Source organism: Porcisia hertigi, chromosome 26 (genome assembly GCF_017918235.1).
Source record: "Porcisia hertigi strain C119 chromosome 26, whole genome shotgun sequence".
Taxonomy (NCBI): Eukaryota; Euglenozoa; class Kinetoplastea; order Trypanosomatida; family Trypanosomatidae; genus Porcisia; species Porcisia hertigi.
The window spans coordinates 331,049-357,776 of NC_090585.1; the positions used below are offsets into that span (position 1 = coordinate 331,049).

Here is a 26,728-nt window from a genome sequence, read left to right on the forward strand (position 1 = left end):
GGGAGGCTGCTCTCTGGTGCATCTCTGCTTCTCTGTCTCTGCGCAGGCGAGCATCTTCGCATGTCTGTTGTGTGTGCACACGCGGGTGCTTCTCTCTATACATTTTCTCTTTCCCCCCGTCTTTCTCTTCCGTGCTCTCTGGGGCCCTGTCTGCCAGGACCGGTGGAAATGTGTGTGAGCGCGCGGGCACGCACTCGAGGTCGATTTCGATAACCGATCGCCGCATTTCTTTCTCCTCTTCTTCTTCCCCGGTCAACGCCTGGTGATATCTACGCACACATACACGCGCCGAGTCTCCACCGGCCTCTTAACCGACGAAGCCGCGCCTTCTGCTTCCCCTCCAAAAAGAAACGAACAAGCGAAGACGATCTCCTCTCAACGCTCCTTCTTACGTCCTGTTTGTCCGCGCCTGGGCCAGAGCGTGCCTCGCCTTACTTTTTACCCCTCTCCTGCACTGAGGCTCAAAGAGCAAGCAACTTTTTTTTTCGAATGCATGCACCGCGTCGTAGTCATGCGGCACCCCTCCTAACCAGCGCCCCTGCTTGCGCTGCATCTAGAATCTCAGGGGAGCCGTCGTGCTCAGATCGCCACCAGCTCAATACACGATCTTCGTACCACTTTCCTGTGGACGCAGACAAGCACGGCCGCGATGATGCGTTTTCTTCCTTGAGCATCTCTCTTGCGGATCGCCACCCCCAGCGCATCAGTAGAACATCCACTACCCAGTCGTCACCACGCACATCATCACGGCGGCGGCAAATTTCACCACACGCCCTGTGGCGACCACCAGCGCCACGCCCGATGCCAGCGGCCGCCGTTTCCCTTCTCCCTTGCATATCCACCTCCAGTTCATCTTTGGCCCCGTCAAGATGCTCGCGCTTACAGCGGCAGGTTGGCCAGCGTCGCACTGTCTCACCCAGTAGTGGTAGTGCTGCCGCTGCAACCTCCTTGGAGCCTACCAGGCTTGTGTTGAGCCAACCAGAGTGCAACAACGCTGACGACAACGACAAGCACTACAACGAGGTGTACGATCGGCTTCTCTTTTCACCTATCCACCCAAGCTGCGCCGATTTCACTGCTGCTCCCAGCGCTGCAGTCGAGGACGAGGGCGACAGCAGCGCTGGGAACACGGTTGCTCGAGGTTCGCTTGCATCTCCTGATCATGAGAATCGTTGCTCAAAGTCGACCTCACTGCGCAACCAAAAAAACTCAACCTTGCCTGGTTTCATCACCGCCTCGAAAGCCGCTGCTGCACTAGAGCGTCTTCCAGAGCTCCCTACTTGTCAGCGGGGGGAAGCAAAGTTTTCGCGTGCCACAGCTCCCATCTCTGCTCGGGCAGCCGATGCCCCGAGGTCGCCATCGCCGACTCTTCTATCCTGCAGCAGAACGGCTACTGCAATTGGAGATGATGGGGTCATCCCTCAGCCGGAAGCGTGGTGGTCGGCGCTGGATGGGACACTATCCGCCACCAACACGCTCCTCGCTGATGAATCGAAGCGACTCTACCGTGGTACAGAGACAGAGGCGTCAGACCATCTACTTCCCTCCCAGACGACCCCCAGCTTGAACGAAACCCTCGGTCGAGCGGACCGTGCCGCGATTGCGTTGTCCATGCGTCTCTCTGCTCACACTGGCTCGGTTTCAGGGGAAACCGTTACATCACGGCTCGTGCGAGCCAACGACGGTGACCCTAATGCGGATGTGTGCAGCACCGGCCGAACCACGAAAAGTGAGGAGGCCACAGCGGCTGCCGTCACTGCTCTTGCGATGCGGCTGTCACGCGCCACCGCGGGCGGTTCGCTAAGTGGGGCAGCGAGTACTATGCTTTCCGACACGTCCGCTCGCGGTGCCGGGCAAAACACCCTCCAGGCGTTGCGTGACACGATGCGGCTTACTCAACCGCTCTCAAAGACGCGAAACAGTTTGAATGGTACGTCCGCACCGAGCTGGCTGGACATGCCCGAGGAGGGATCTGGGCAGCTTTTTTTTTCTGACCGGGGAGGAAAGCCGTCATCAACGGGGACCGCCAGCGTCTCACAAAGGCATCGGCGGGTTGCCGAGGATGTTACGAATTCACACGGCACTCAAGACGATGGTGTCGGGGTTATCAAGAAAGGTAGAGTTGCACCACGCATCGATAGCGCATCCGCACGGCCATACGTTCGGGGTAGAGCTCGTGCGTCGGCATTGGGGGCGCCCTCTCCGTCGTCAGAGGGTGGGGTTTCGTCGGTGGGGCCGCTCGCAGATAGCGCCGATGGGCGCCGCACGTTGAAGACGATGCGGGGCCTGGGGCCAGTGCCGCCAGCCACCAGCCGCAGTGCTCTGAACACATCAAAGCCCCTTGTGGGCTTCACCACTGATACAAGCACCGGAGCTCGAGAAGGAGCAGGCGAGAAGGACAGCCGCGCCAGCGTTGCATCGCATGGGCTGCTTTCTTTACTCCATCTGCACACCGCCGCCGCTGCCGATAGCGAAGCACCACTGACGTTTCAGTGGAATACCGAGGCTCTCACCCTGAGGGCGATACAGAATCGACACGGATCGCTGACTGCCTTACACACGCTTCAACGCCGCCGCTCCCACGGCAACGATCGCTTCCAGCGACCGTCTTCCGCGGGCCGCCCCGCACGCGGCGGCCACAGCGAGACACTGGCGTCGTCGTCGTCATCAGTAGCTTCATCCGTACCAACTTCAGTGTTGTCTGCTGTTTCGCTGACGAGTTCCATATTTAATCGAGAGCTTGGGGAGAGTGTGGCAGCGCGCAAGAGGTTTGCGAAGATGCGGTATAAACCCGCCACGCTGCGCCAATCAGTCATTAGTGCACCTAGCGATGTCGCACCAGAATCGCAGTTGACATTACCCCAAGGCATGTCTAGCAAAGAGGCGGCGGCGGAGGCGTACTGGCAAGAGCAGGTGCGACTGTACGCCCGTCATCTTGTCACGCCATCCAAGCTGCCGACGGACGAGTCCGTGGCAGCGGAGCAGAGCCTACTGGATGTGGACAGCCTCTTCAAGGACGCAAAGCACGACTCAGTCGACATCACTGCAAAGAGCGTGCACTTTAGCGATAAACCATGCTCTGTTGCTATCTCGAACAGAACAAAGGACGGCGCTGCTCCCGCAAGTGCACCTGCGGGTGATGCCGTAGCCACAACTGGTGAAGTGAGGGCATCAAAACCCGCCGCGGTGGGTTCCCCTAGCCTCAATGCTCTTGATCGTGCCCTTCAATCCAGAGCAACACTCTTGACCCGACACGTAAAGGATCGACCAGCGTGGCATCGACTCCTGCAGAGGGTGCGCCAGTGGTGTGACCGCACACGGGTGATGGTGCGCTTCAGCAACGGTGTCTGCCTTGAACAGATGGGCTCAGGGCCGTTGCACCCAACGGTCGCGCAACAGTTGCAGCGACAACACCAGCAGCGTGCAATGGCGGCGATATCTCGGATAGGCTCGGGAGACGCCCAAGTTGACGCCAGCACGTCCGATGCAAAGCTGGGCGATGGCGCCGCATGGCAGGACTTTGTCTATGAAGACGATCCTGCGACAGCCCACGACGCTGTGATGCAGCAGCTGGCTGAGAAGGAGCACGATGTCCAGTGGCGGAACGCGCTGTCGCGGTGCCGGGAGCGGCGACACACGTCTTTGGCTGACGAGTGGCTGGTGGATGACATACCTGTTGCTCCGGCGGTGTCATCTGAGCGGCGCACTGGTCGCGGTAAAGCGGCGGCACTGGAAAAAAAAACGCACATGTTCAACCATCGCGCAGAGGACCGCGAAGCGCCACCGATGTTGCCATGGGGTACGTGGGATGCTGGCTGCAGACACTCGAGTGTCACCTCATCGCTGCCCGGGCTCGGCGCAGACGCTGCATTGCAACAGCTAAACCAACACCGTGTCCCATTACCTATGTCGGTCACCGAGGAGGTGCCTGCAAAGGGACTCAAAGCTCACGCGCTAAGTAATGTGTCACCGCCATCGGTTATCCAGGAGGGGTCGTCACCGATTGCAAACCTGTGTGCACGTCTGGAGACGTGGGGAACGGGTCTCACTGATGACAAGGAGGCTCTGATTGGCGAAGGCAAATCCATCGCTGACAGTGCTGCACACTCTCCAACTGGCGCTGGTGGCACTGATCGTGATAGCTGCCCAGCGCGACTTACCTGGAAGGACTCACAGAGAGGCAGTGTGCTGCGCTGTAAACGCGCAACGCCGTTTAACAGCCATCCGGACGACCCTCTCCAGAATCGATCGACCGACGAGCTCGAGGGTGAGCTGGAGAACTCGGTTGTAGTGACCTCAGAGCGCGCTCTCGCCACTCCCTTTCTTCGCCCGCAGCGAACCTCGGCGAGCCAAAGCGTCCCGACTGCTCTCACGAAGATAGAACGTGAGCTCCTGAGCTTTGTGCTGATCTGCGCCAGCGGAGGTGGTGGTCGTGAGCACCTCACAGTTCTTCTTTCGCTATGTCGTGGTTGTGAGAGTGAAGGCATTGAGAATGGGCGTCGCCGCGATGGCGCTACTGATGCAGGTGGGCTCGCTGCCACGCAGCTGCCGCCGGCGTTGGCGGCATTGCGCACCATGTTGGACCGGTTGTCCAATTCCCCCAATTGCGATAGCGCGGCTGCCGGTGCTGCTCTGGCTCATGAAGCCGGCAGCAGTGGTGCCGCGGAGACGAGGGAGGAGTGTGGTGTTGAGAGGGCGTCTTCTCTGTTGAGCCCACGTGTCCCTGGAGAGGTGTCGCTCGTGCCAAGGACCTCAGCTGTGAGCGGAGACGCGGACACGGATGCCGGCTTCACGAGTGTCGATCACCAGTTAGAGACAGCGAAAAAGGGGTTCCAAACAACGCTCACTGTTGACCCCGCCTCAGCTGCTGCTACAGCCACGGAGAAGGTAGGGCCACCGTGGGGCGCCTTGGTCACTTCGCTACTGAGCGACTACAATGCCCTGGACTTGAACTTTCTCCGACAACTGCACCTCATCTTGTTGCAGTACGAGTCGTTGAAGCATGAGGGTGTTCCGGTCACGATACCAAAGGTCCAGGAAAGTGTCGGAGCGCGATGTGGGCAAGCGCCGCCGCTTCCCATTCGGAAGCCATCCCCAGCACAGGGGGCACAACGAGCTGTATGTCCTCTTGCTCTCCATCTTTCCACCCGGCAGGAGTCTGAGAGGGCGACTAGCACAACCTTCGGGAGATCTGCCCGAGGTCCCTGCATATTGTCTACAGTCTTGGTGGACGCCGCGGACCTTCTCAACGCGATCGCAGGCACGCCGCTGCTTCGCTGGTTGTGCAGCGCCAGCCGCCAAAGCCCCACTAGCGGCTGGGCAGAGCTAGTTGAGCGTGTGCCCGAAACGTGCGCATCGGATTGGCAGAACGCGCTTGCACGGTGCATTGGGGCTGCATCTTCAGCGCTCGCCTCATCATCACTTGTCGAGGCGCGGCATTGGCGCTCACATTCCGACACCGAATCAGCTGCCGCGACAGCCCCTCCTTATCACCCTCGTCAGCTCGATTCTTTCATCTGCGACACCGCATCTGCCCTCGCCAACGGGGAATGGCGGTTGCGCCTGCTTCATGACGTGCTGCACCGCGCAAGTGCACTCGCTGAGCAGGACCAATACATGGCAAGCAGTGGTTCTGCCGCCGGGGTGGACGTTGACGCCCCCCTCGCTGCTGGCAGTGGTTGCGGTACCGAGGCCGCGGCTTTTCCCTGTGTGGGCGAAACGCCGTACCTCCCAGGCAACGTTGCACGCAGTCGCTATCCTTTGGACATGCGTAATCTCTACTTGATGTCTGCACTGGGTGTCGAGGACATTGACGCGCGTGTTGTAGTGCAGTTGCATGAGGCAAGGTCGCAGTATGCAGATGCTCTGCGAGCGGCAACAATCGCAGCGACGTCGGTCAACGCGTCCGGCCGCCTGCTCGTATCGATTTCTTCTCCACTGGTCTTCCCGAAGCCGGCGACCTCTCTACCACTGGCCCTCCAGCAGCGCGTTCTCCTTGATGGACTGAGTGGGATCGAGCAGCGCTTTTTCGGCCTGGTGTCGGCGCTGTGGAATTTGGAGCAAACAATCTACTCCTTCAATCGGCACGTAGCACCGTTCAACGCCTTCACGGCAGCGGAGAGGGTTCGGTGGGGGTCACTGTACTGCAGCTCGCTGAAGGTGGCTTACTTTGTGTGTGAGGAGCTGGCTGAGAAGGGGATGGAGAATGTGTCGATGGAGCTTCTGCCGTTCGTGTCAATTGTCGCGGCCTTCACCGGATGCCGTGGCGGTCATCGTGAGCTCCTGTCAAAGCTGAATGCAACCATGCTCGAGCTTTGTGAGCGGGCGAAGAGGGTGCAGGTGCCGCTAGAGTCTTTGTCATGGCAGAAGAAGCGCCCGCAGGTGCTTGCAGAGGCGGTCGAGGCCTCGAAGCTTTCCTCTCGCCGTGCGGCGGCGGTTGTCTCTTGCCTCGCAACGGAGGCGGACGTGGTGAGCCCTCCACTGATGGAGCTGAAAATGCCTGCGCTACGCCTCATTCAGGTTCCGCCGCTTACTTCACCCCCTGACAGCCCATGAGGTGTACGCTCACGATGCCGTGATGGACTGGGCGACACACCCAACATCTGTGGAGTGCGTCTGTGGCCCAGTAAGGGGGGGGGGGAAGGGGGAGAGCGAGGGGTATCGTCATGGAGGACGAGTAAGGCGTTCTTCATCTCCTCTCTCTCATTCGAAATGATGAGTGCGGTGGCGCGGGTTCACAGCGGATTCGACGGCCCTGGGGCCTGAGGTGTTTTCGTGTTGTTGGGGTCTCATTGGAGAACCACCTCTGCTTTTTCATGTGCATTATGGCGTTACGAGAGGGAAGGAAAAACAAAACTGCGCTCTTTCTTTTTTTTTTCTTTGTCAGCGCCGCCTACAAAGTCTATGCATGACTTTTACTCGCCCCCCCGCTATGCCTCTCTTTCTCCGTGGGTGCGGTCTGCTGTGTTCCATGCTGCTTCCCAGAGGGGGGAGGAGGGGGGGGAAGGGAGGAAGATGCCCTCTTTCCTCCCACCCCTCCTCTCCTCCTCGTTACCTTCGTATACATTACCCCCTCCCCATCCTTCATATAGGAGAACACCAGTAAAGATCTTCACATCCCCTGACCTGCAGTGTTCTCCCATCTCTCACGCGTACACCCCCCCTCCCCCTTCCCTTTTTTCAGCTCTTTTGCGCACACTGGAGGCACACACACACGAAAAAGAAAAAAAACAGCACATCTGCAGTGTCCGAGGGAGGGAGGGAGGGAGAAATCGGTTTGCTCACAGTCTCTCAGACGCCCCCCCTCGTCACCACTGCGTAAAGATGAGGCCTATGTCTAGTCATTGCAGTATACTTGGATTCGCTTCCGATTCTCGTACGTCAGTAAGGTTGACAGTGATACAAGTGCCAATGTCACCTCGTTTCGGGGCGGCAGAGACTCTTGTGCGCGCCACGATGACGACGGCAAGGCGCTGGGCATCAACCACATCATCGCCATCTCCCGCGTCGTCGTCCGTCGAGTGTCGTCTTCTCGCAGACAAAAAGCGCTTAATGGCCGAGAGGACCATCGCACGGGTGGAAAACGTGACTCGCGTGCGGGAACTCTTACAGGCATGCACGGAGCATGAGCGTAGCCGTGTGTTCCCGAAGCCCCAGCCTCGCTACCGCAGCGACGTGTGGCCGCTCGGCACACAGGTCAAGTCGTCGGTACCGTCCCCCAGCGTCAGTGCACGAATGAGGAAGTCGACTGCGGCGAGTTCACCTCAGTTCCGCAGCAGCTCAGTGTTGCAGGCTTTCCACCAGGGCGTCCGTCGAAACGCATTCGCAGGTGCGCAACGCGGCCTTGGCGAGGGCGGTGAGAAACAGCCAGAGAGCGACTACTGTGACTCCCAATGTTGGTACGGGGCGCCACCCGGAACGTGGATGGACATCACGTACTTCACTTCCCCGCAGAGTCGCCGCTGGAATGAACTCTTCCGTGACTTGTATTACACACGTAACGAACCAACAGCGCCCCTGTTGCGTTGTCCAGTCTGTGCAGCACAGCGGCTGCCGGACGGCGTGGCGTCACCGCCACGAGTACAGTCTGTTGGCTTGTGTGACTCTCGTACCACAAAAGAGGCCACTTCGCTGTCGTGCTCATCGCCACTCTGGATGGATCCGGCGGAGCTGCAACGACATCTGAGTTACATCCACGCCGACAAGCTCTTTACGCCGCAACAGCTCAAGTCGTACAACGCACAAGCGCTTCATGAGCTTCGCTACAGCTGTGGTCTCGTGCCAGTTAGTGAAACAGCAGCTGGCGCTAAGGCCGGCGTCGGCGTTGACGTCGCATCGGGTGGATGGAAGACGCAACCAGCTCGCATCATCCTCGTGGCCGACGTGGCCAACGTGGAGCTAGGTTTCCCTGATGAGCTCTTGGAGATGCTCGTCTCGCCAAAGCTGCTGCGCATCTTTTCAGATTTTCCCGTGGCAGTCTGCGCCACGCATGAGCTCTTCGTGCCGGTCACCTCGAAAGCCCTCCACACCTTGTACCAGTTGGCTAGTCGTCACCCAGCCTCGACCCTGCATGTCTTCTTTGCCAACACGTCCCTCGAATCAGGCGATATGTTGACCTCCGCTTACCTTAACGACTTGCTCCTCGCAAGTCCACGTCGCACCGTTCCCCCGGTGGTGTTGCTTACGGGCGATCAGCAGCAGCAGCGGGCCTTGACGGAGCTGCACGGAGTGTCGGTGCATGCCATGGGCAATGCTGGGCACGTACATTGTGTGAAGCCTCTCACTGCAGCGCAGTTGGTTTTTGGCCTGCATGCCGCCCTCGAGAGCTCGCAGTGCATACTCTGAAGCAGTATGGATCCTGGTAAGCGGATTTATGGGGGAGAGCTGGCGAGAAGTGCGGGGTGCGCTTCCCCCAGTTCGCTGAACTGGGAATACAGTGAGGAACCCCCCACCGGCTGCCAAAGCGCACGCGGCATCTAATTGATTAGACCATTACACACCCTCTCCTCCTCCCCCCCCTCCCCCCCCCCTCCCAGCTTTCCTCTCTCCTGCTTGTGCTCCTCTGCGTGGGTGCATCTCCTCCTTTTCTGGGGTCGAGTAGCGTTCGAGAAACCCTCTCCTCTCCTCCCCTCACCCACCCCACATTCACTCGACTGGGGACTTCGCTTCCTTCTTGCACCAAGGCAGAATTTTCCCTCCCATATATTCATTTATATATATATATTTCCTGTTGTTTTTCCTCTGACTCTGTGAGTGTGTCTGTGTGTGTTGAGAGACTTTGGCTGGGGCGCTTTAGCAAGACATATGGCGGATAAAGCGGTTTTCAGCAGTGCACGAAAGAAAGCATAGCGTCAATACACACACACACACACAGAGATGGCGTGCCATGGACATGCATCTCCTCCTCCTCCTCAGTCACACCCTCTCTTTTTGTATGCTCTACTGCACCACCTGTCTGCACTTCTATATGTATATTACGTTCTCTCTTCACCATGTGTTTCTCTCCTTCCACTTCTGCTTTATTATCTTGGCGTTACGCACACTCTTCCTCAATTCCCTACCACACACACACACACGCACACACACACACACACACACACACGTGCGCCTCAGTTCCACAACACTTTAGTGAAAACTGCACTTCTCCCCTCACATATTCTTGCTACTCGATATCATAAGCCTGATTTGTCGCCATGCTGCGCCGCACTCAAGCCTCTCTATTCCGGCGCACGCCGGTGCGTCTGAGCGGAGGCGAGCTTTACCACCCGCCCAAACTCGAGGACATTCCCCTTTCTTCGGCGACCAAGGGCTTTTTCGGTGCCTACAATGGAGGCCTCACGGTGATCCGCTTCATCGACATTAAGTGGATGATGAACCGCGCGGTCGAGCTTGGCCGCGAGTATTACATCTCCGCCCCGACGCTGTACCTGTTTCTATGGATGTTCTGCTGGAAGGGCTTCGTAATGATGCGCTACGGCGACGGCAAGCCGCCGCGCCGTGTAGACTGGAACACAGAGGAGGCCGGCCATCTGCCCCAGGGTTTTGAGCAGACAAAGGTCACAAAGGCTATCTAGATGAGGTCCAAGGAAGGAGCCAGTATTTTCAATGACGGTGTTGCCCAGAAGGCTCCTGCTCCTGCTACGACGCATTGTCTACACACCGTTGCGTGTGGCACAACATCGGGTAAAGTGGAGCCGAAGCGTTTTTTTTTTTTTGCCCCTGTTGTTTTTTTCGATGGCGATTGTTGTTCACAGTCCGATACAGCACTACCGACTGTCTCTGTCGGTACAGTAGCTCTTGCTCGATTTGTGTGTGCGTGTGTCTCAGCGGCATCAGAGATTGTGGACTTCGCATTTGTTTTTTGGCGCCTTCCCCATTACCCCATTCCCCCCTTCCCCCCCCCCTTCCCCGGACTCGCGTATTCGTCTTGAACTCGTCATCTCCCAGGCGGGAAGAAAGGGGGGGGGTGAGGGTGTGCGAGGGGGAGGGGGAGGATGTCCTTCTGAGTTGGATCGATTTCCCACTCTCACTTTCTTTTTTAGTTCCCCTCCCGTAGTAATTAGGAAGCAGTGATTGTACACACATACACACAAAAAGAAAAGGGGGAATGTGAGGACCGATGAGTGCGAATGAACGGCGCTCTAACAAGGGGTGGTGTCGGATTACTAGCACGACCCATCCGGGCCGTCGAGCCTTGCGTATGCAAGAAAGAGGCATGTCCGTGGTGCTGAAGTGGGTGCGCTGCTATGCTTCTCCAATCGTTTCACAGCGCGAAAACAGCGCCCGTGACTCAGGCACTGAAAACGGGCTGTGTGTGCGGTGTGTGAATGCAAAGTCGCCTATCCTCTGGTCGGCTCACTCTGCTTTCGAGCCCATGGAGAGGTTTGCTGCTGACATTATCCCTTCCTCACCCTCTCTTCCTCACCGTGGCCCCACCCCAACCCACCCACATACCCGCACACTCCTTCCTGACGATCACGTCTGGGGTGGGTGGCTTAGTAGAGGAGGGCGTCCCGGGAAAGCCGTTTTTTCGGCCGTGCCTTATTTGTCTTTGAATGTTTCATGTGACAACTCCCGATTTTCGCATCTCTTGGCTTCCTCTTTGAAAGCACGAGGACCACACATTTCAGTGATCCACACAGCCGTGCAAGGACACACCGACACACAGAAACACACACGCACTTCAATGGAGTTTTTCTACAAGGCGCGAGCTGCCGAGCTCACGCTATTGAAGACGAAGTTGGTCGACTTGGTGTCGTCGTGTTTGATGAAGGAGCCACCTTTTGAGGCGGCGTTGCAGGAGCTGTCTCCAGCAGGCACTGAACCCGCTGCGGGCGAACTGACGGCGGAGGAAGAGGGGGCAGTAGCAGTGTCAGCCTCACCCGCGCTGCCCCCAAATGGCGGTGCAGCTACGGTGGCACAGATACGCGCGCTGGTTCATCTCATCTCTCGCCAAGATGGGGAGTTTGTGCTGAAGCTGGCTCTCTACGCCCGCCACGAACTGCACCTGCGCCGCTCCCCGAGTTTCCTCGTCGCACTCTGTGCCCGAGAGCCGAACTGCCTTCCATGTTTACAGGCGTACATGGAGAAGATTATTGTGTTGCCGTCGGACTGGTTGGCGGTGGCCAACTTTGCGTATTTCCATGACTGTGACGCCGCCCACGACTACGCAGAAACGCTAGCATACCCGCCAAGAGCTCAGGGGGAGGCTCACGCCACTGGACCCAATTCTCCACGTGCTCAGCAGCGCTTCCCCAGTAGCAGCACGGCCAATTGCAGACAGGGTCGTTATGTCTGTCGTTCTCCAGGCTCTACTGACAGGTGCCGCTCCACACCCTCAGGTGCCGATGCACGCAGCAGCGCTGTGAACTTCCCAAGAGCAAGTCCGTCAGCCGGTAGAGCAAAGACGGAGGCAAGTCCTGGCCGTCACCAAAATGCCGCACCCCGTGACCCCAGACGTTCTTACATTCCTGCTGCACTGCGCAGCGCCCTCGTGGTCTTGTTTGCAAGGTTTTCTGTCTTTTCCATGGCCAAGTATGATAACGAAGCGGCAGAGCACCGGGCCAAGCGTCGTCTGGTTAGGCGCAATCGCAGAGTCGTGGCTCCGTCACATAAAGGAGCTTCAGACGACGAGTTGAGTACCGAAGACGGCCAGGCTGTCACAATGCCGCGCCCAGGACGCCCGCAGACGTTTACCTTTAAGCAACTCATCCGTATGTTGCACATCACTGAGCCAGCGTACATTGTATGTTGCCTCTTGGGCAAACGCTATCCAGAGAACGAGGCGGACTTTCGATCCATGCGGCTCCATCTCACTGATCCCACATGGAAGATGCCTGAGCCCCTCAAGACGCGCATCGAACCTTCGGCGAAAGGGGACCTCTCCGCGACGGGCACGAGCGGTCGTGCCCACGTTAGTCGTGACCGCTCTGAAATTGAGGACAAGGGCGAAGGCCACGGGGGTGATGCGGGGCTCCCTTTCTGCGTTTTTGACGCGCGCCGCGCTGGGCAGCGCATGCGTCTTCCCGTGCCAGAGACCTGGGAGACGCTGCTATCCCAAGAAGGCAACACAGGCCGTGTCTGGGATGCATTGATATCCGCAGAGGCTGTCCCGTACATGGCCCTCCTGCGCAACCTGCGTAACATCCTCACACGTCGTTGTTCTGCCAAAACACACCAGCGTGTTTTGGAAAGGTTAGTAGATGAGCAGCAGATCGCTGCCAGCCGGCAGCTTCCCTATCGCTTCTACAGCGCGTATTTGGCCGTGCAGCAGATCAGAACATCGTTGACACTTCTCGACACGCTTCGCGCTATGCCTCGAGAGGCACGCTCTGCGATAAACAGAGCGGTCTCCGCACGGGGCTGCGGTCGCCACAGGCGAGGCGGAGCCGCCGTCGCATCAAAATCTGCTGCGGAACCCTTTAGCGAGGCGTTAGTGGAGGCAGCCCAGGGCTTTGAGCGTCCGATGGTTTCGCGAGTGTTTCTCCATCGGTACGTGATGCAGTACTGTGCCGCGCTCGACTTTGCCGTGAACACCTCCGCGCGACTGAACGTGATTCCAATGAAAGGGACTTCTATCGTCATCATCTGCGTCACATCTGCCCTGTTCGAACCCCTGTCAGCGATGGGCGCCTCCACGACAGCGCCGGCGTCGATCCAGCGCAAGGTCGATGTGGCTGCGCTTCTGGCGGCTATGCTCATGCGCAGCTGCGAACAGTGTATTGTGTTGCTCTACTGCTACGACGAGTACGTTCTGTTTCAAGAGTGGGACCTCAGGGAGGGGCAGTCCATGGTGGATGAAGCTTGTGAAAGGGACAGCGATAGCTTTAGCGGCTGGGACACCGACAGCAGCACCTGCAGTCAGCGCAACGAAGCCCATGATGATGGCGTAGAGGGTGCCGACTCAAGGATCAGGTCGAATCCCTTTCATCAAGAGAAATCCACAGCTTCACGGGAAGCGGCACCAAGGATCCTGGGCCTCGTTGGCGTCCTCACTGCGCGTTGCTTCTCGCTACTGGAGCGAAAGCGCAAGGAGGTCGATGTCGATCGCCTCTCAACCTCATTTGCTATGTTCGCAGATGGAGCAGGAGCACATTTCCCGTATGCATTTCTGGACGAGGTGATTGAGCGCAATATGCGGGTGGAGTCCTTGCTGGTGTTGGATGAGGGTGTGCATCGCACCTACGCAAACATGAATCGCAACGCCCCCGCATTTGGTGACCTGCCAGTATACTTGTCGCGACTGAGACGCAGATGCAGCCCTGACTTGGTGTACGTTGGAGTGAACTTGAAAGCCTCGAGCCCTCCCGCGGCGAAGAGGATCAACCAGGTTCCAGAGGCTGCGGCTACTTCGATCACCGCATCAGTTGGTGTCACAGCAACGCCGAAGAGCGCCGCCGCTGTGATCTGTCAGCCGGAAGAGGTGAGGTTGCGCTTCGACCATCCTAATGACATTCTTATTACGGGATTTAGTGATTCCATCTTGCGACTCGTGGCGGAGCGCACGCGCGGTGGTCCCCTCTCGGTGATCGAGCGATCAGCGGAGACGTATCACGTGTCACGCTTCCGTCTGCGCGCTTGTCAGGCGACCTGGGTGGAGCGCGCCAGGGCACTGAAGGTCGTGGCAGCGTTCCGGAAAAGTCAGCAGCGACCCATTGGCGGCGGCGGCGGCGGCGGCGGGTCACCGGCAATGCCGCGTACCGCGAGTGCGCCCGCCATCGTCGACGGTATCAACTCGGGTGCGCCATCGGGGTGCAATGTGACGGCTACTAACCTCCAGGACTCTTCGCTCCCGAGTACAAGGCGTCCGCCGACGGCGATGGCCATGGCCGTGCCTGCGGTGGTGCTACCCTCCTTCGATGCAGAGGGAAAGGCTGTCTTGTCGACAGGGTGGGACTGGGGTCGTATATCTCACGCCAATGAGCCGCGGCTACAGTGGCTGACGAGCAGCACTGCTGGTTTGACGCCGATAGCCTCCGCTTCTGAAGCTTCGTTGGCATTCAATGCCGATACAGAGTCAAAGAGTCGCGCCGCGCTGCCAAGCATACATCGCCTACTTGCCAAGCCGTCGCTCTCTGAGTCCGACGTGCCGATGGAGACGACCAGCTTCAGCGGCCCGGGGAGCAGCCGTGGTGCGCCGGTTGACTCAGCGAGTCACTGGGATGACGCTGAGGTCAGGAAGAGGGAGCCTGCATGGCTGGCTGCTGAAGGAAAACATGTGTCGCCTATTTTTTGCCCTCAGCCGTTCATCTCGATTGTGAAGCTCTTCTCCATGTCGTCGAGCACGCGCGGCGTGAGGACGACGACGTCTGCCACCGGGGCTGCTGCGTCAGTCGCCGACCATCGCAAAGAAAAAAGGACGGGCGATGCACCTCTAAAATCGCAAAGAGCACAACTTGGACAGACGGGGCCACTGGGTTCCGCCGAAACGGACGTATTTGTGTGTGGAGCCGCCGCCGCCTCCACGCCTACAACGGCAAGAATACCCTGCGTTTCTGAGGGCGAAAAGTATGCGACTCGGCACCGTCAGCACAATCCGGCACGACATTCGTCTCCTGCCGCGTCAGCGGTGGTTCGCCGCCTCATCACCTCCAACCGGGTGTGCCGCTTTTTCATCTCCAGTACTTTTCTCGACATGAATAACGAGCGCAATGCCGTCACACTCGACGTATTTCCACGACTGCGGCGGTGGGCTGCCGAAGCGGGACTCAAAGTGACGTTGCTGGAGGTGGATCTGCGCTGGGGCATACCTGCTCTTGCGACACGTCGCAACCTCTCCACTTCTGTGTGCCTGAACGAGGTATCGCGGTGTAGTCCATTTTTCATTGGCATGCTCGGCGCGCGCTACGGTTCCTGTCCGCCGACGCCGCTGCAGCTCGTCGTTGATGAGGATGTCGATGCAGAGGACTATGCCTGGATGCAGGAGCTTGCAAACCCACACGTGTCTGTGACGGAGCTGGAGATGCGCCACGCCATGTACAACTCGAGGCGTCGTCTCGGCGAATCTGAAGTTCCTCCGTCCGTTCTTTTCTTCACTCGAGATTCGCCGCACCTTCTTTCTACCTTCGGTCCAACAGAGTCGGCATGTCGCGCGGTCTATGAGGCTGACTCCGCCACCGCTGCAGAGGCGATTGCACGCCTCAAGCAGCGAATTGAAGAGAACGGATGCACACTTGTTTCTTATCAGGCTGAGTACATCCGCCCATCCAAGGCGCACCTGTCAGACACGAGTGGGTGTAGCGGCGGCGGAGACAGCACCCGATCTGCCGCCCTGTGCAGCAGCACTCAGGCGATGAGGAAAGACGACCTCGGTAGGTGGACAGTGCGAAGCCGCCATGGCTTCGGTGGCGGTGCTGAAGAAGATCCTTCTTCCAGTGGCAGCGCTGGCAGCGGCAGCACTACCGCAAGAGAGGGGGACTCGCTATGGTCACTCGTCAAGTCTCGCATCACTGAATCTGAGGAGCCGAGGACGTTGACGTCGATGGACGTGGCGATTGATATGACAGATTTCTCCAACAAGGTGTTTCGTAACTTGCAAGAGGTCATTTGCCGTGTGTGCGGCGTGTGTCCCGTCCCAGATGACGACGAGGAAGAGAGGCAGCAGCAGCACGCTGCTGCACGCCTAACGGATCCCTACGGGTTAGACACAGTCGCGGAGACATGCGGGAGTGCGAGGGCTTCGAGAAAGGCAGCACCACTCTCGAGCGGAGACGCGGGTGCCGACGCCCCTGATGAACATGAGATGTTCATGATTGCGCAGAGTGAGTTTGCACGCAAGCTAAGCGACTTATATGCCGCACCGCGTGGGCTCCTAGAGCAGCTCTCTAGCTTCGCATTGAGTGGCAGCCTCGGTGCTGCAAGCGACCACGGTGTGCCGAAGGAGGCCAGCGCGAAGATGCAGAGGATGGTTTCGACGCACGATACCACGCTTCAAGGTGACGTGACTCCTTCCTCCCTCTCCGAGGGCGTTCATGACGGTCGCTCAGTCCAAGGCTCTGCGGGACTCCTCACGGAGCAGTCTTTGGAGAACACGAGGGGGAGAGCGAGTTGCGAACGAGAGGATCCGCAGAATCCGCCTGTCATCGGCGCCACCGCGCAAGGGGCCGGCACAGGCTCCATCCTACTCTTGGAGGGCTCTGACGGGGATGGAAAGTCGTCGGCGCTGGCGGCTTTGGCGGTGCGAGTTCTCGGGCCAATGGGGAAGACGGTTGAGTCCGAGGCAAGTCCGCGCTTTTTGTTTTACTCTGCGCAGGCAGAGGACGACTCCGCGCGGGGTCTTCTTCTTTTTCTCGCCAAGTCCTTTCAAGGCCTTTTTCAACTATTCGGTGAAGTATCGGTGAGCGACACGGACTCCGTCGACGACCTTATCCTTGCCTTGAATCACGTGTACGACGCGATTAAGCGCCGTTCCGAGACAGCCCACCGCGGTCCTGCAATGACTAGTGGGTCAAACGGAGAGCAGGGCGCCGGGGGAGATGGGAGCGTTGCCAGTCTAGCGGAGTCAGGAGCAGCTCATAGAGCTCTTGTGGTGATGCTGGACGGCCTGGACAAGTCCTCAGAGGCGGCAGAGATTGTGAGTCTTTTGGGAGCAATTCTGCATCCACTGGCTACGCAGCACATCCGCTTTGTGCTGTCAGCGTGCCCGTGGTCGCCGCTAGCCCGCGCGCTACGCACCCGCACCGCACCGGTCTGCATACTTACGGTGCCCATATTGAGTGAGGGCGAGCGCGCCACCTTGGTGCGGCTGCACCTCGCTCATTACGGCAAACTCTTGGAGGAATCCTTTACGGCAGACGAATTAAAGCATCTGTTGCGTAAGAGCGACTCTGGCCGCCCCAGCTATCTCATCTCCGCCATCACGCACCTGCGGCTCTTCAGCACCTTTGACACGCTTCGCGAAGATATCCGCTTACTCCCCGCATCGCGCGCAGCGCTCCATGTGCAGCTACTTCACCATTTGCAGTCGCGCTTTGACCCTGCTACATGCCGTCTCGTGCTCAGCATTCTAGTTCTACGCCAGCCTGTGGGTGGCGTGCTGGAGTTTAACCTTTATCGTCTTGTATCAGACGTCGCTGCGGCGTCGCGGCTGGTGACGCTGCTGCGCGGTATTTGCCTTGACTCCCATCACGGCCGCTTGATCATCAAGTCGTCCACGTTCTTCGACGCCATCGCTCGCGCGTTTTTTCGCTTCACCTCTGACTATCAGTGCGCGCAAGAGCGTCTTCTGCTGGCGGAGCTGTGCTACCGGGCGATCGACGTTTCCCTCGACGAACAGGAGGTGCGGGATGGCCTGCGCCGGGTCACGGAGTCGATCCAGCGCAGCGCAGCGAATCCGCTCGTCCAGCGCACATTTGTGCCGGAGCGCTACGCACCGCGGGAGCTGTTCGGGGTCCTCCAAGGGTCGGTGCAGGCGTGCCGGCTTGACGTGACGGCCGCACTGGTGTGCTACCTGCCGTTTTTGGAGGGCCTCCTAGTAAATCGTCGCATGCTATCGCAGCTGGTTGGGCTGCTGTCCTCGGTCCTGAGCGCAACGGCAACCGCGTCGTCCTTGGCGCTTGACGCATCGCGGTCAGAGGGTGACGGCGCCGCAGAGGACGGCTGCAGCGTCCGTACGTTTGCCAGCCACCGTGCCCTGGCGATTCAGTGGAGACAATATCGAAGTGAGGCTCGGCGTCTCGGTGACGTGCTGAGCTTTCTGCAGAAGAATTACCACGTGCTGATACGTCAGCCCGTGTTGCTGCGCCAGTGCGTGTGGAACGCGGTCGGGCCGGCGGTGTGCATCAGTGCCTACGACGCAGCATCGACGAAGCGCCTGCAGCACACATTGCAACACATGAGGGCCAGTAGCGTCACTGACTCTCATGCATCGAATGCGCATCCCCAAGGTAAACGTCAGCGCCCAGAGGACGCAACGAATCGCAGTCCCCCAGCACCGCTCCAGAACATGCCCGCTCCCTCTGCGCTCTCCATGATGTGGGTGCACTGGTTAAATGCGCGGCAGCACGGCGGCGAGGGTCGGTTGATGCTCGCCACTGCCTCTCCACGATCAATACGGTCCATGTCCATGAGCCCGGATGGAGCGGAGGTGGCTCTTGGCGGCGATGACGGCGTTCTGCGCCGTGTTCCAACCGACGACGAGGAGCAGCAACAGCAGCCCTTGCACCTGATGCACACGGATGCCGAAGACGTAGGTGGCGCAGGCAGCGCGGGTCGTTATCGTGCGGCATCGACACTGCGGCACGAGTCTGCCGTCACCGCCGTGCTCTATGTGACCCCCCGCACTACCGATGGCCTGACAGCAGGCACCAGCGGCTCAGGCACGTCGGCTGCGCTGCCTGTGTCTACAGACGCCGCTCAGCTACTTGTGTCAGGGTGTGCCCGCGGCCTTTTGTACGTTTGGCGTCTCGAAGATAACACCCTCTTGCAACGCGGCTTTGGTCACCTGCGAGCCATCAGTGGGCTCGTGTGTCACCCACTAGAGCCGGCAGTTCTATGCTCTTCCAGTCACGACTCTTTCGTCAAGCTTTGGGCCGTTGCCGGTGCGGAGGCTACGTCAAAGTTGTGCAGCGAGATTCAAACAGCTTTGGACCTACGCATGCCCAAGTACCCTGCAGGCTCGGCAGAGCGGCTTCAGCAGGAGCGGCTGCGCCGAAGGGCAAGGGGCAGCGTCGCCGGGGAGCTGTATATCGACGGTGGTGGGGCCAGATCGACCGCAGTGCGGCACAATGCACACGCCTTGAGCACCCTCCCTTACAGCAACCAGGCGTCATTCCAAACCTCGCTCACCCCCTTTCACACGGAACGGCAGCACCACACCCCTGTTGCAGACGTCGCTTTTCACCGCTCAGGCGATGTCTTTGCCAGTGGCAGCTGGGACGGCGTGCTCGTTCTGCACAACACCCGGGAACTGTGCACACCTTCTCCAGTGATTCCTTTAGACATGAAGGTGCCACCCCAGCCACCCAGGCAGCTTCGCTTTGCGGGTCGGCGGTCACACCGTGTCGAGTCTCAGTGGAGGACTCGACACGGTCCAGAGCATCGACAGGTCGCATTCCAGTCAACCAAATTCGCGCTGGGTTCTCCCGTTCGTGCGCTTTGTTTCTCCAACTCCCTCGCCGTCACCTGCGTTGTCGGTTGTCACAACGGCACGGTTGTTATTGTGGACTACGCTTCCGCTTCGGTAGTGGCGCGGTGGGGATCGCTGCACTCCGCGCCTGTCACACGGCTCAGCGCGTCGCTGGACGGCCAGTGCATGGCCTCAGCAGACGAGCACGGTGTTGTGCGCTTGACGTACACCGGTATCACCGGATCGGTCTTTTCTACCCTCAACGGCCACAATGGCGCGGTCACCGGCTTGTGCTTTCGTCCGCCGCGCGTTGGCCAGGGTGAGGATGAGGGTGTGGGCTCCGGTATCCCGCAAGCACCTCGAGCTGTGCTGTTAAGCGCGGGCGAGGATCGTACGCTGCAGGCATGGCGAGTGGACACCGGCGGTACCGGCGGCTTTGGAACGCAGTCCCCCATGTCCAGGCGCCGTTTGTCTGTCGCACACTTTGCCGCTATCACAGCTGTGGCGTCATCGCGCGATGGTCACCTGCTCGTTACCGGCTCAGCAGATGGCGTAGCGATTGTGTATCGGATGCCCGAGGAGAGCGATGACATCGCCTGCCGCTGGGCAAGTGGGGCAGCAGCGAGCGGAGGCTGTACTGGGGCAGCGGAGTTGCGCCGATCCAAAACTTGGGGAAAGAGAGCGAGCTCTGTGTCGATGACTTCGGGGTGCGGCCTCCGGACACGGGGGCCCCTGGATTCGGCATTCACCCTGAAGCACGATGGCTGTCGTATCACGCGCATCTGTCTAGCGTTGCACGACACTCGCATCGTCGTCGGGGTCGCTTTTGGCCTCGTGTACGTGTGGTCGTCCTCTCCGGGGCTGAACCAGGTGGAGGGCCGCTTGCTGCTCCGCGTTCGCGTACCGGAGCATGGCTTGTACCCCGTCATTTCACTGGGCATCGTTGAGCGATGTAGTGCGGGATCGATCGATGACTATCGATGCCGGTGTGAGGCCCAAGGGGCCAGAAACGCACAGGAAACCTATGGAGAAGTGACGACGCTAGCACTCGAGAGCCCGCCCCTGCCAGGTTGCAGGCACACAGGCAGCAGCGCAGCTGCTGCCACCATCCTCACATCGCCATCGGCAGAGAGCGATGATCGGCGTACTGAAACCGTGACTGCTGTTTGTGCCAACGGTGATGTGGCTGTCTTTGAAGTTCTTGACGACGCTGCTTCGCACTTCCTGGCAGCTGACCAGGCACGCCGTCGGCAGCGCCGTGCGGCCGACCACACCTCCAATTTTTCTGATGGCGCCTTTAAACGGAGCGACAGTTTTTGCACTGAGAGCAGCGAGGACGTCGCAGAGCGCCCGACCGCAGGCGATGACGTCGTCGTGGCACCACCAGCAGCCACGGGCTTCGGCAGGGTCGAGCGTCGTGAGGTGGAGCCCTTTGCAGAATGCACGATTCCTGCCGCTAGCTTACCGGCGCACGTGGGAGTAACCGGATCCACTTCGGCAGAGGTGGGAGGGCCACAGCCCACGCAACCGCGCACTGGCTCTGTTGAACAGGGTGAAGCACGCACCTCTGTGGCGAACAGCTCGCGGCCGCTACCGCAACGGGCGACGTTAAACGAGACACTGCGGCATCGGCGACAGGCGCTCGATGAGCGTGCCATGAGACTTCAGCGCCTTTTGTCTCGCTGTCGCAAAACAGAGTTGGAGCTGCGCAACGGCTATCGCTTGCGCCTGCATCGGCATCGATTGCAGTGGGCAGACACTTCAGAGGCAGAGGAAATCACGAGTGTCGTGTGGCTCAGCCCACAACACCCGCAGCACCCCCAACGGAGTCGCGTGGCGGGTGCGTCGGATGCCATGTTGGCGCACACAGTAGAGGGGAGGCAGTTGAAGCTTGCCTTTGTCGTAGCACAGAGACGGCTGTTCATGCTCTTGAGCAACGGCTACGAGGGTGCCCTAAGCAGGTGTTCGACTCTGCGCGTATCATCGGTCACCCATGACGGCGCCGCTGTCCTGGCGAGCACTACCGGCGCTATGCCGAATGTGGGAATGGCGGTCAGGCCGCCGCTGTGGGACACCGGCAGTGATGCGACGAAAGCAAAGGATGACGCAGTGCCTCCAAAAACCTCGGAAAACGCAGCTCCAGAGGAGCTCGAGGTTGACCTTGACTACCTCCTCCGCGAAGACGAGTACTTCACGTCTGCTAGTTCAGCTGTGGAAGTTCCGCCAGCGGCACCGACAAAGGGGATGGCTGAGGCAACAGGGAAGTTTGCTGTAGCTGTCACCACAAGCAACGGCGAGGTTCTTCTCTTTCGCGTGCAAGTGCCGCTTTGCCATGGAACGCATGCCGACGCTCTCGGAGTGCCGACAGCGCAATCCATTGATGCTGGTGCGAAGTCACCATCGGCCGTCTCCCAGTGCCTGAGCTCCTACATTCTTCCCAACACCACCATTACACTGTGCCGACGACTGGGGTTCACCCATTCTACTACGGGCCAGGCAGCGTCAGCACCAGGGAACGCAGCCGATGCTTGCACTAGCGGCGCCACACTTCACCGCATTACGACCACTCCTCAGGCAACCAGCGTGGAGCTATGTCCGCTGCCGCTCGAGTTAAAAACGGCGCTTGATGCCAGCGCTACGTCACTTCCCTCCGCCCCCTCTGTTGCGGAGATGGGGAGTGTTGTGCTTTTCGCAGGCTGCACTGACGGCTCAACGAGGGTGTGGTTAACGGCGGTGCACCCACCACCCCCACACTCCCACTGTGGGTCAGCAGCTGGTGAGGGAATGGTCAAGTCCCTCAAATGGCCGTGTATTGGCAGTGTGCGTGACACATCTATTGGGAGCTTCTTCTGCAGTAGCGGCGTCACTGTTGTCTCCGGCTTTCTCAACGGTGGCGTTCGATGTGCCAACGGCAGGGGGGTATTCGCACCGGCGTCACCTCTGCGTTGGATCGTGGGCGATGCCCTTGGCAACCTGTATCAGCTTCAGCTGGAGCGAGATGCCCCTGGTGGTGTGGATGCCCTCTTGGACAAAGCACGTGACATGCTGAGCGTCGCCGCCGGCGGCTCCAGAAGCAGTGATGAAGACATCATCGAGGGGCGACTAGCTCGGCTCGCTGCAGAAGACACGAACACCAGCCCGTGGTCTCAGTCGCTTCAGGGGCTTCTCAGCATGATGAGCCACCCCCCACTTGATAGGTTAGCGCAAGCGACGCTGACGTCCAGTTCCGGTGGCGATGCAGATAGGGGTGAGCTGACTGGTGACGCTACGAAAGCGAGCGAGGCTGTCAGCACCCTGCTATGGCCCGGGTGGGGGTCGCGCACGCCGGTGGAGTGGCTGGCGCCGGTGGATGTTTCCTCGACGCTGCCAAGGTTACTGAGGCGCGGTGTCTCAGCGATCAGTGGGAGAGCAGATGTTGTCCCCGAGTGGGGATACACAGACCGCAACGCGCAGTCGACAATGCGGTCCTCTTCCACCTGCGCTGAGGGTCAAGAGCTGGGGGTCGGAGGCGAAGGTCCGCAGCTCTTGGATTCTGCCCGGCTACAGTCGTCGGCTCATGTCGGACTGGTGCCCGCGCAGTGGTCATGCCTGCCTAATCTGCCGCAGGTAAAGCAGGCGGATACTGCTGCCTTCTCCCACGCAGTAGAGAGCACCGCCGAGGGTGTGTATATGCGCAACTCTGACGAGCATGTCCACTTGACGCCGCTCGGCGGCACCGGCTTCTCGTCTCCGCCTACAGCCCTGCCGTCGTTCGCTACAGCGCCATGTGCGAGCGGGAGCGTGTGGGAGCGCCCGGGTGCTCACAGTGATGGGGGCGAGGTTTCAGTGGAACACAGCTTTCGTATGCCGCTGACGAGTCTTTTGGGGGCATATCGACGGCAGGAAGCGGGTGCGGTCGGCGGTACTTCACCACAGAAGTCGGGAAGTACGGCGGCTACAGTGGATCCCCCGAGACACGGCCAATCGAACGCCTCTACACACTTGGAGGTACCCGCAGCGCTGACTACTACGCCATTGTCAATTTTACTGGCTAACTCGCCGTCTACACCGCAAGACGACCAAGTCCAGCAGCCCCGCGAATCTGGAGACGACGACGACTACTTTGCTGTCTTGTACAAGGCAGAGCCTCCAATATCACACACTCCGGGTGCCAGTGGTGCAGAGGCAAGGCGCGCTTGGCTGCTTCACCAGAATGAGGTACTGAGGGAGGCGATGCGCGTGCAGCGATACAACAAGTTGGCGCGACGGGCGCTGGAGGCGTACCACTCCCGGAGCGCTGCCACACACACTGCGGTGGGACTCTGACAAAGGAAAGAAAAAAACATTTGACGATGCGCAACAAGTCATGGCGGCGGCGGGTGGAGTGGGTGGCGCCTCGCGCAGACACTCACGCGCACATGGGGATCATGTTGGTAGAAACTCAGCCGAGAGCCGAGGTGGCGCATTCGCCCATCCAAAGCGCATCCAGGCATTTCATCGAAAATGTGGGGATCCAAGGCGATAGTGCACCACACAGACGATGAGGTTCTGTGATCACCTGCCCCTCCCCGCCCCCCCCCCCTCAAACACGCGCGCGCACACCCGCACAGTTCTCTGTCTGTCTGTGTTTTCGACTGAGAGGGGGCAGGAAAGGAAAATCCCTCACAAAAAAAGGGGCAATGAGAAAGCCCTCTATGCCCCCCTCCGCCTTCTCGCGATTGCCGCTCACGCTTTGGCTGTGTGAGACAGCCTCCTGGGATCATCCCACCAGTGACTCGTTTGACGCCTCACGTCTTGATTTGTGGTGCAGCAAGCATAATGCGGCTCCCCCTCTCGCCTCCCTTCCAGCAAGCACGCTACAGTCTGCACACCCCCCTCCCCTCCCCTCCTCTCTCTACACCTGTTGAGCTCCTCCTCTCCCTGTTCATCGCAAATATATATTCTATCTTCGTGCCCCTTCATGTCCCCGTTTTCTGTATCCACTCACCTATACGTATACACTCGCACACATGGACGTGAGTGTAAGCAGTTGAAACAAAGTGTCTAGACCATCAGAAACATACACACACACACACACACAGCGGGGAAAGGCTTCTGGGGACGGCAATGGCGGTTCCGGAAGGTCGTAGCATCTACGAAGTGATGGGCACTGTGCTCTACTGCACCGTACCTGTCAATATTGACGATGCCGACAGCCCAAACCTGCAACGAAGGTGGCAGCAGCAGCAGCAGCTTGGGGGTGATGCGAATGTTCCTCTTGACTATGACGCTGCGCTAGCGCTACGGGAGATCGATGAGGCGGTCATGGCGGAACGCTACTTGGCTACCAAAGTCAAGGGTCCCGCGTTCCCCGCTGCTGACCGCGCCGTATCTCGTGATGGGGTCGTGATAGCCGATAGAGTCTCTCCAGGGAAAAAACCGAGCATGTCAATCGCCGCACCACATCCAGCGCCAGTGTCGTCTCAGCGACCCGGAACGCTGCCTTCCGTGCCAGCGCTTTATAGTGCCTCAGGCAGCGGTGGAGCACCACCCGCTGGTGCAAAGACGACACAACACGCCAAGAGCGGCGGGAGTATCAGCAACAACTCTCTCTCGGCCAGCGTTAAAATCGGTGCTGAGGTCGGGGGTGGCCAGCGGGATCCAAGTGAGCCCTTCGATACAGCGGTACAGAACGCCTATTTCGTCAAGACACGCATGCGCACCGCCGCCGCTGCCGCCGCCGCGCAGACGAAGACCGGTAGGTGTGCCAGTACTCTGTCTTGTGCATCGCGGGGGGCCTACAACGGCATCGACGGCTACAGTAAGATGACGGTAGCGCAAGCGATGGAAATTCTTTTTCCTGTGGAGGCGGTGGGTCCCAGTGGTGGTAGCCAAGATGATTCTGACAAGAGTGGAGAAGCAGGCACAGGTGATGCTGGGCCGACGCCTACCGCTTCCGCTTCCCCATCGAGAGTCCCTGCAGCAGCAGTAACGTTGTCTGCCACAAATAATTCTAGCGCGCCTGTGCTCTGGCGCAGAGCTGACGTTGCTCACCTGTCTCGCTTGGACGTGGTTCTTCTTTACAAGCACCTTCAACACCGCTGCGCCTCCGAGTCGGCGCGCCCCCGTGGGGTTGTTTGCCCTAATCGAGAGCGCATTTACAACGACGGCCTCCGCGAGCTGATTCGGCAGGTGACCCTCCTGTGCCCGGAGCGCGGTCTCTTGCTCGACGAGTTAGCCCGGAACATGCGCCAGTCCATCGAGACCTACGATGTGCTCCTCGACAGTGCCAGCCAGTACGCAGTGCGCAAGAGCACTGAGCGTGATCTCTATCAGCATCTCTTCGCCGAGAAGGCCGCGCTCGAGATGGAGGTGCGCCGTCGTGAGCATCGCGTCAGCGAATGGCGCGCCAAGTACGCCGGCCTACAAAAACGCTTTCAAGAGCAGCAGGACGCAGACAGCAAGTTGCACGCTGAAGAGATCGCCTACGCCAAGCGCGTCAACCTACAGATTGTGAACGAAATCAAGCGTCTCGCCACGCAGGCGGAGAAGGCCAAGACGGCTTGAAACATGTGACTCACCCCTTCCAGTTTTTCTTGTCTGTGTGTGTGTGTCCGCTGTGCTTGATACCACGCGGGTGTGTCTGCGCACATGCCAGGTCGTGCGGTGTGCACGGGGTGCGTGGTGGTGCTAGTAGGCGATGGGCACATGCGTTGTAGGGCAGCAGATGTGCGACGAAGACCCACCGCCCTGCATTCTGAGAGCTCCGTGAGGGTTTGTCTCGGATTTGGCGGTGGCGTGGATGTTTGAAGCCGCCGAACGAGATGTGGCACCCACCACTGCAATCTGTATGTACACTAAAACGGTGGTCTGTATTTTGTTTCATAGGAGGGGGACGGGGGCTCTCTGACGCTTTTTTTTTGCATTTCTTCTTGTGTTCGTGTCTTTCCTCTGTTTGTTTGTTTGACTGATGCTCGTCTGGGCTCCTCTATCCGCCTGTGTGCCGGCGTGTCTTAGCAGGTGTGTCAATACATATCTAGATGTAGGTGCTTGTGCGCCCTTTTCTTTTGACCCGACTCCTTCCTGCCCAATCTATGAGAGGAGAGGGGGGGCGGGCAATGCGGATGTCAGTGATGTACATTAGGTGTTTGGCTACGACTACTACCGGTGTTGTGTATAGTGACAACGATAAAAGCATCAAAAGAA

At 59.2% G+C, this 26,728-nt stretch overlaps 5 protein-coding genes across 5 annotated transcripts; all 5 read left to right on the plus strand.

Moving 5' to 3' along the window:
- Window positions 1-489: 489 nt before the first annotated feature.
- On the plus strand, window positions 490-6,555 carry JKF63_04134 (uncharacterized protein; the record flags this gene model as incomplete). Its single annotated transcript, XM_067900127.1, has 4 exons — window positions 490-652; window positions 686-1,684; window positions 1,715-4,825; window positions 4,859-6,555. 4 exons carry the CDS (start codon window positions 490-492, stop codon window positions 6,553-6,555), a joined length of 5,970 nt encoding a protein of 1,989 aa, XP_067756311.1.
- Window positions 6,556-7,332: 777 nt separating this feature from the next.
- JKF63_04135 (uncharacterized protein) lies at window positions 7,333-8,844 on the plus strand (the record flags this gene model as incomplete). Its single annotated transcript, XM_067900128.1, has 1 exon — window positions 7,333-8,844. One exon carries the CDS (start codon window positions 7,333-7,335, stop codon window positions 8,842-8,844), a length of 1,512 nt encoding a protein of 503 aa, XP_067756312.1.
- Window positions 8,845-9,692: 848 nt separating this feature from the next.
- On the plus strand, window positions 9,693-10,073 carry JKF63_04136 (uncharacterized protein; the record flags this gene model as incomplete). The annotated part of the gene is made up of 1 exon (XM_067900129.1): window positions 9,693-10,073. One exon carries the CDS (start codon window positions 9,693-9,695, stop codon window positions 10,071-10,073), a length of 381 nt encoding a protein of 126 aa, XP_067756313.1.
- Window positions 10,074-11,185: 1,112 nt separating this feature from the next.
- Window positions 11,186-23,869, plus strand: JKF63_04137 (uncharacterized protein; the record flags this gene model as incomplete). Its single annotated transcript, XM_067900130.1, has 1 exon — window positions 11,186-23,869. One exon carries the CDS (start codon window positions 11,186-11,188, stop codon window positions 23,867-23,869), a length of 12,684 nt encoding a protein of 4,227 aa, XP_067756314.1.
- A 780-nt stretch (window positions 23,870-24,649) lies between these two features.
- JKF63_04138 (uncharacterized protein) lies at window positions 24,650-26,089 on the plus strand (the record flags this gene model as incomplete). The annotated part of the gene is made up of 1 exon (XM_067900131.1): window positions 24,650-26,089. One exon carries the CDS (start codon window positions 24,650-24,652, stop codon window positions 26,087-26,089), a length of 1,440 nt encoding a protein of 479 aa, XP_067756315.1.
- Between the last annotated feature and the right edge of the window lie 639 nt (window positions 26,090-26,728).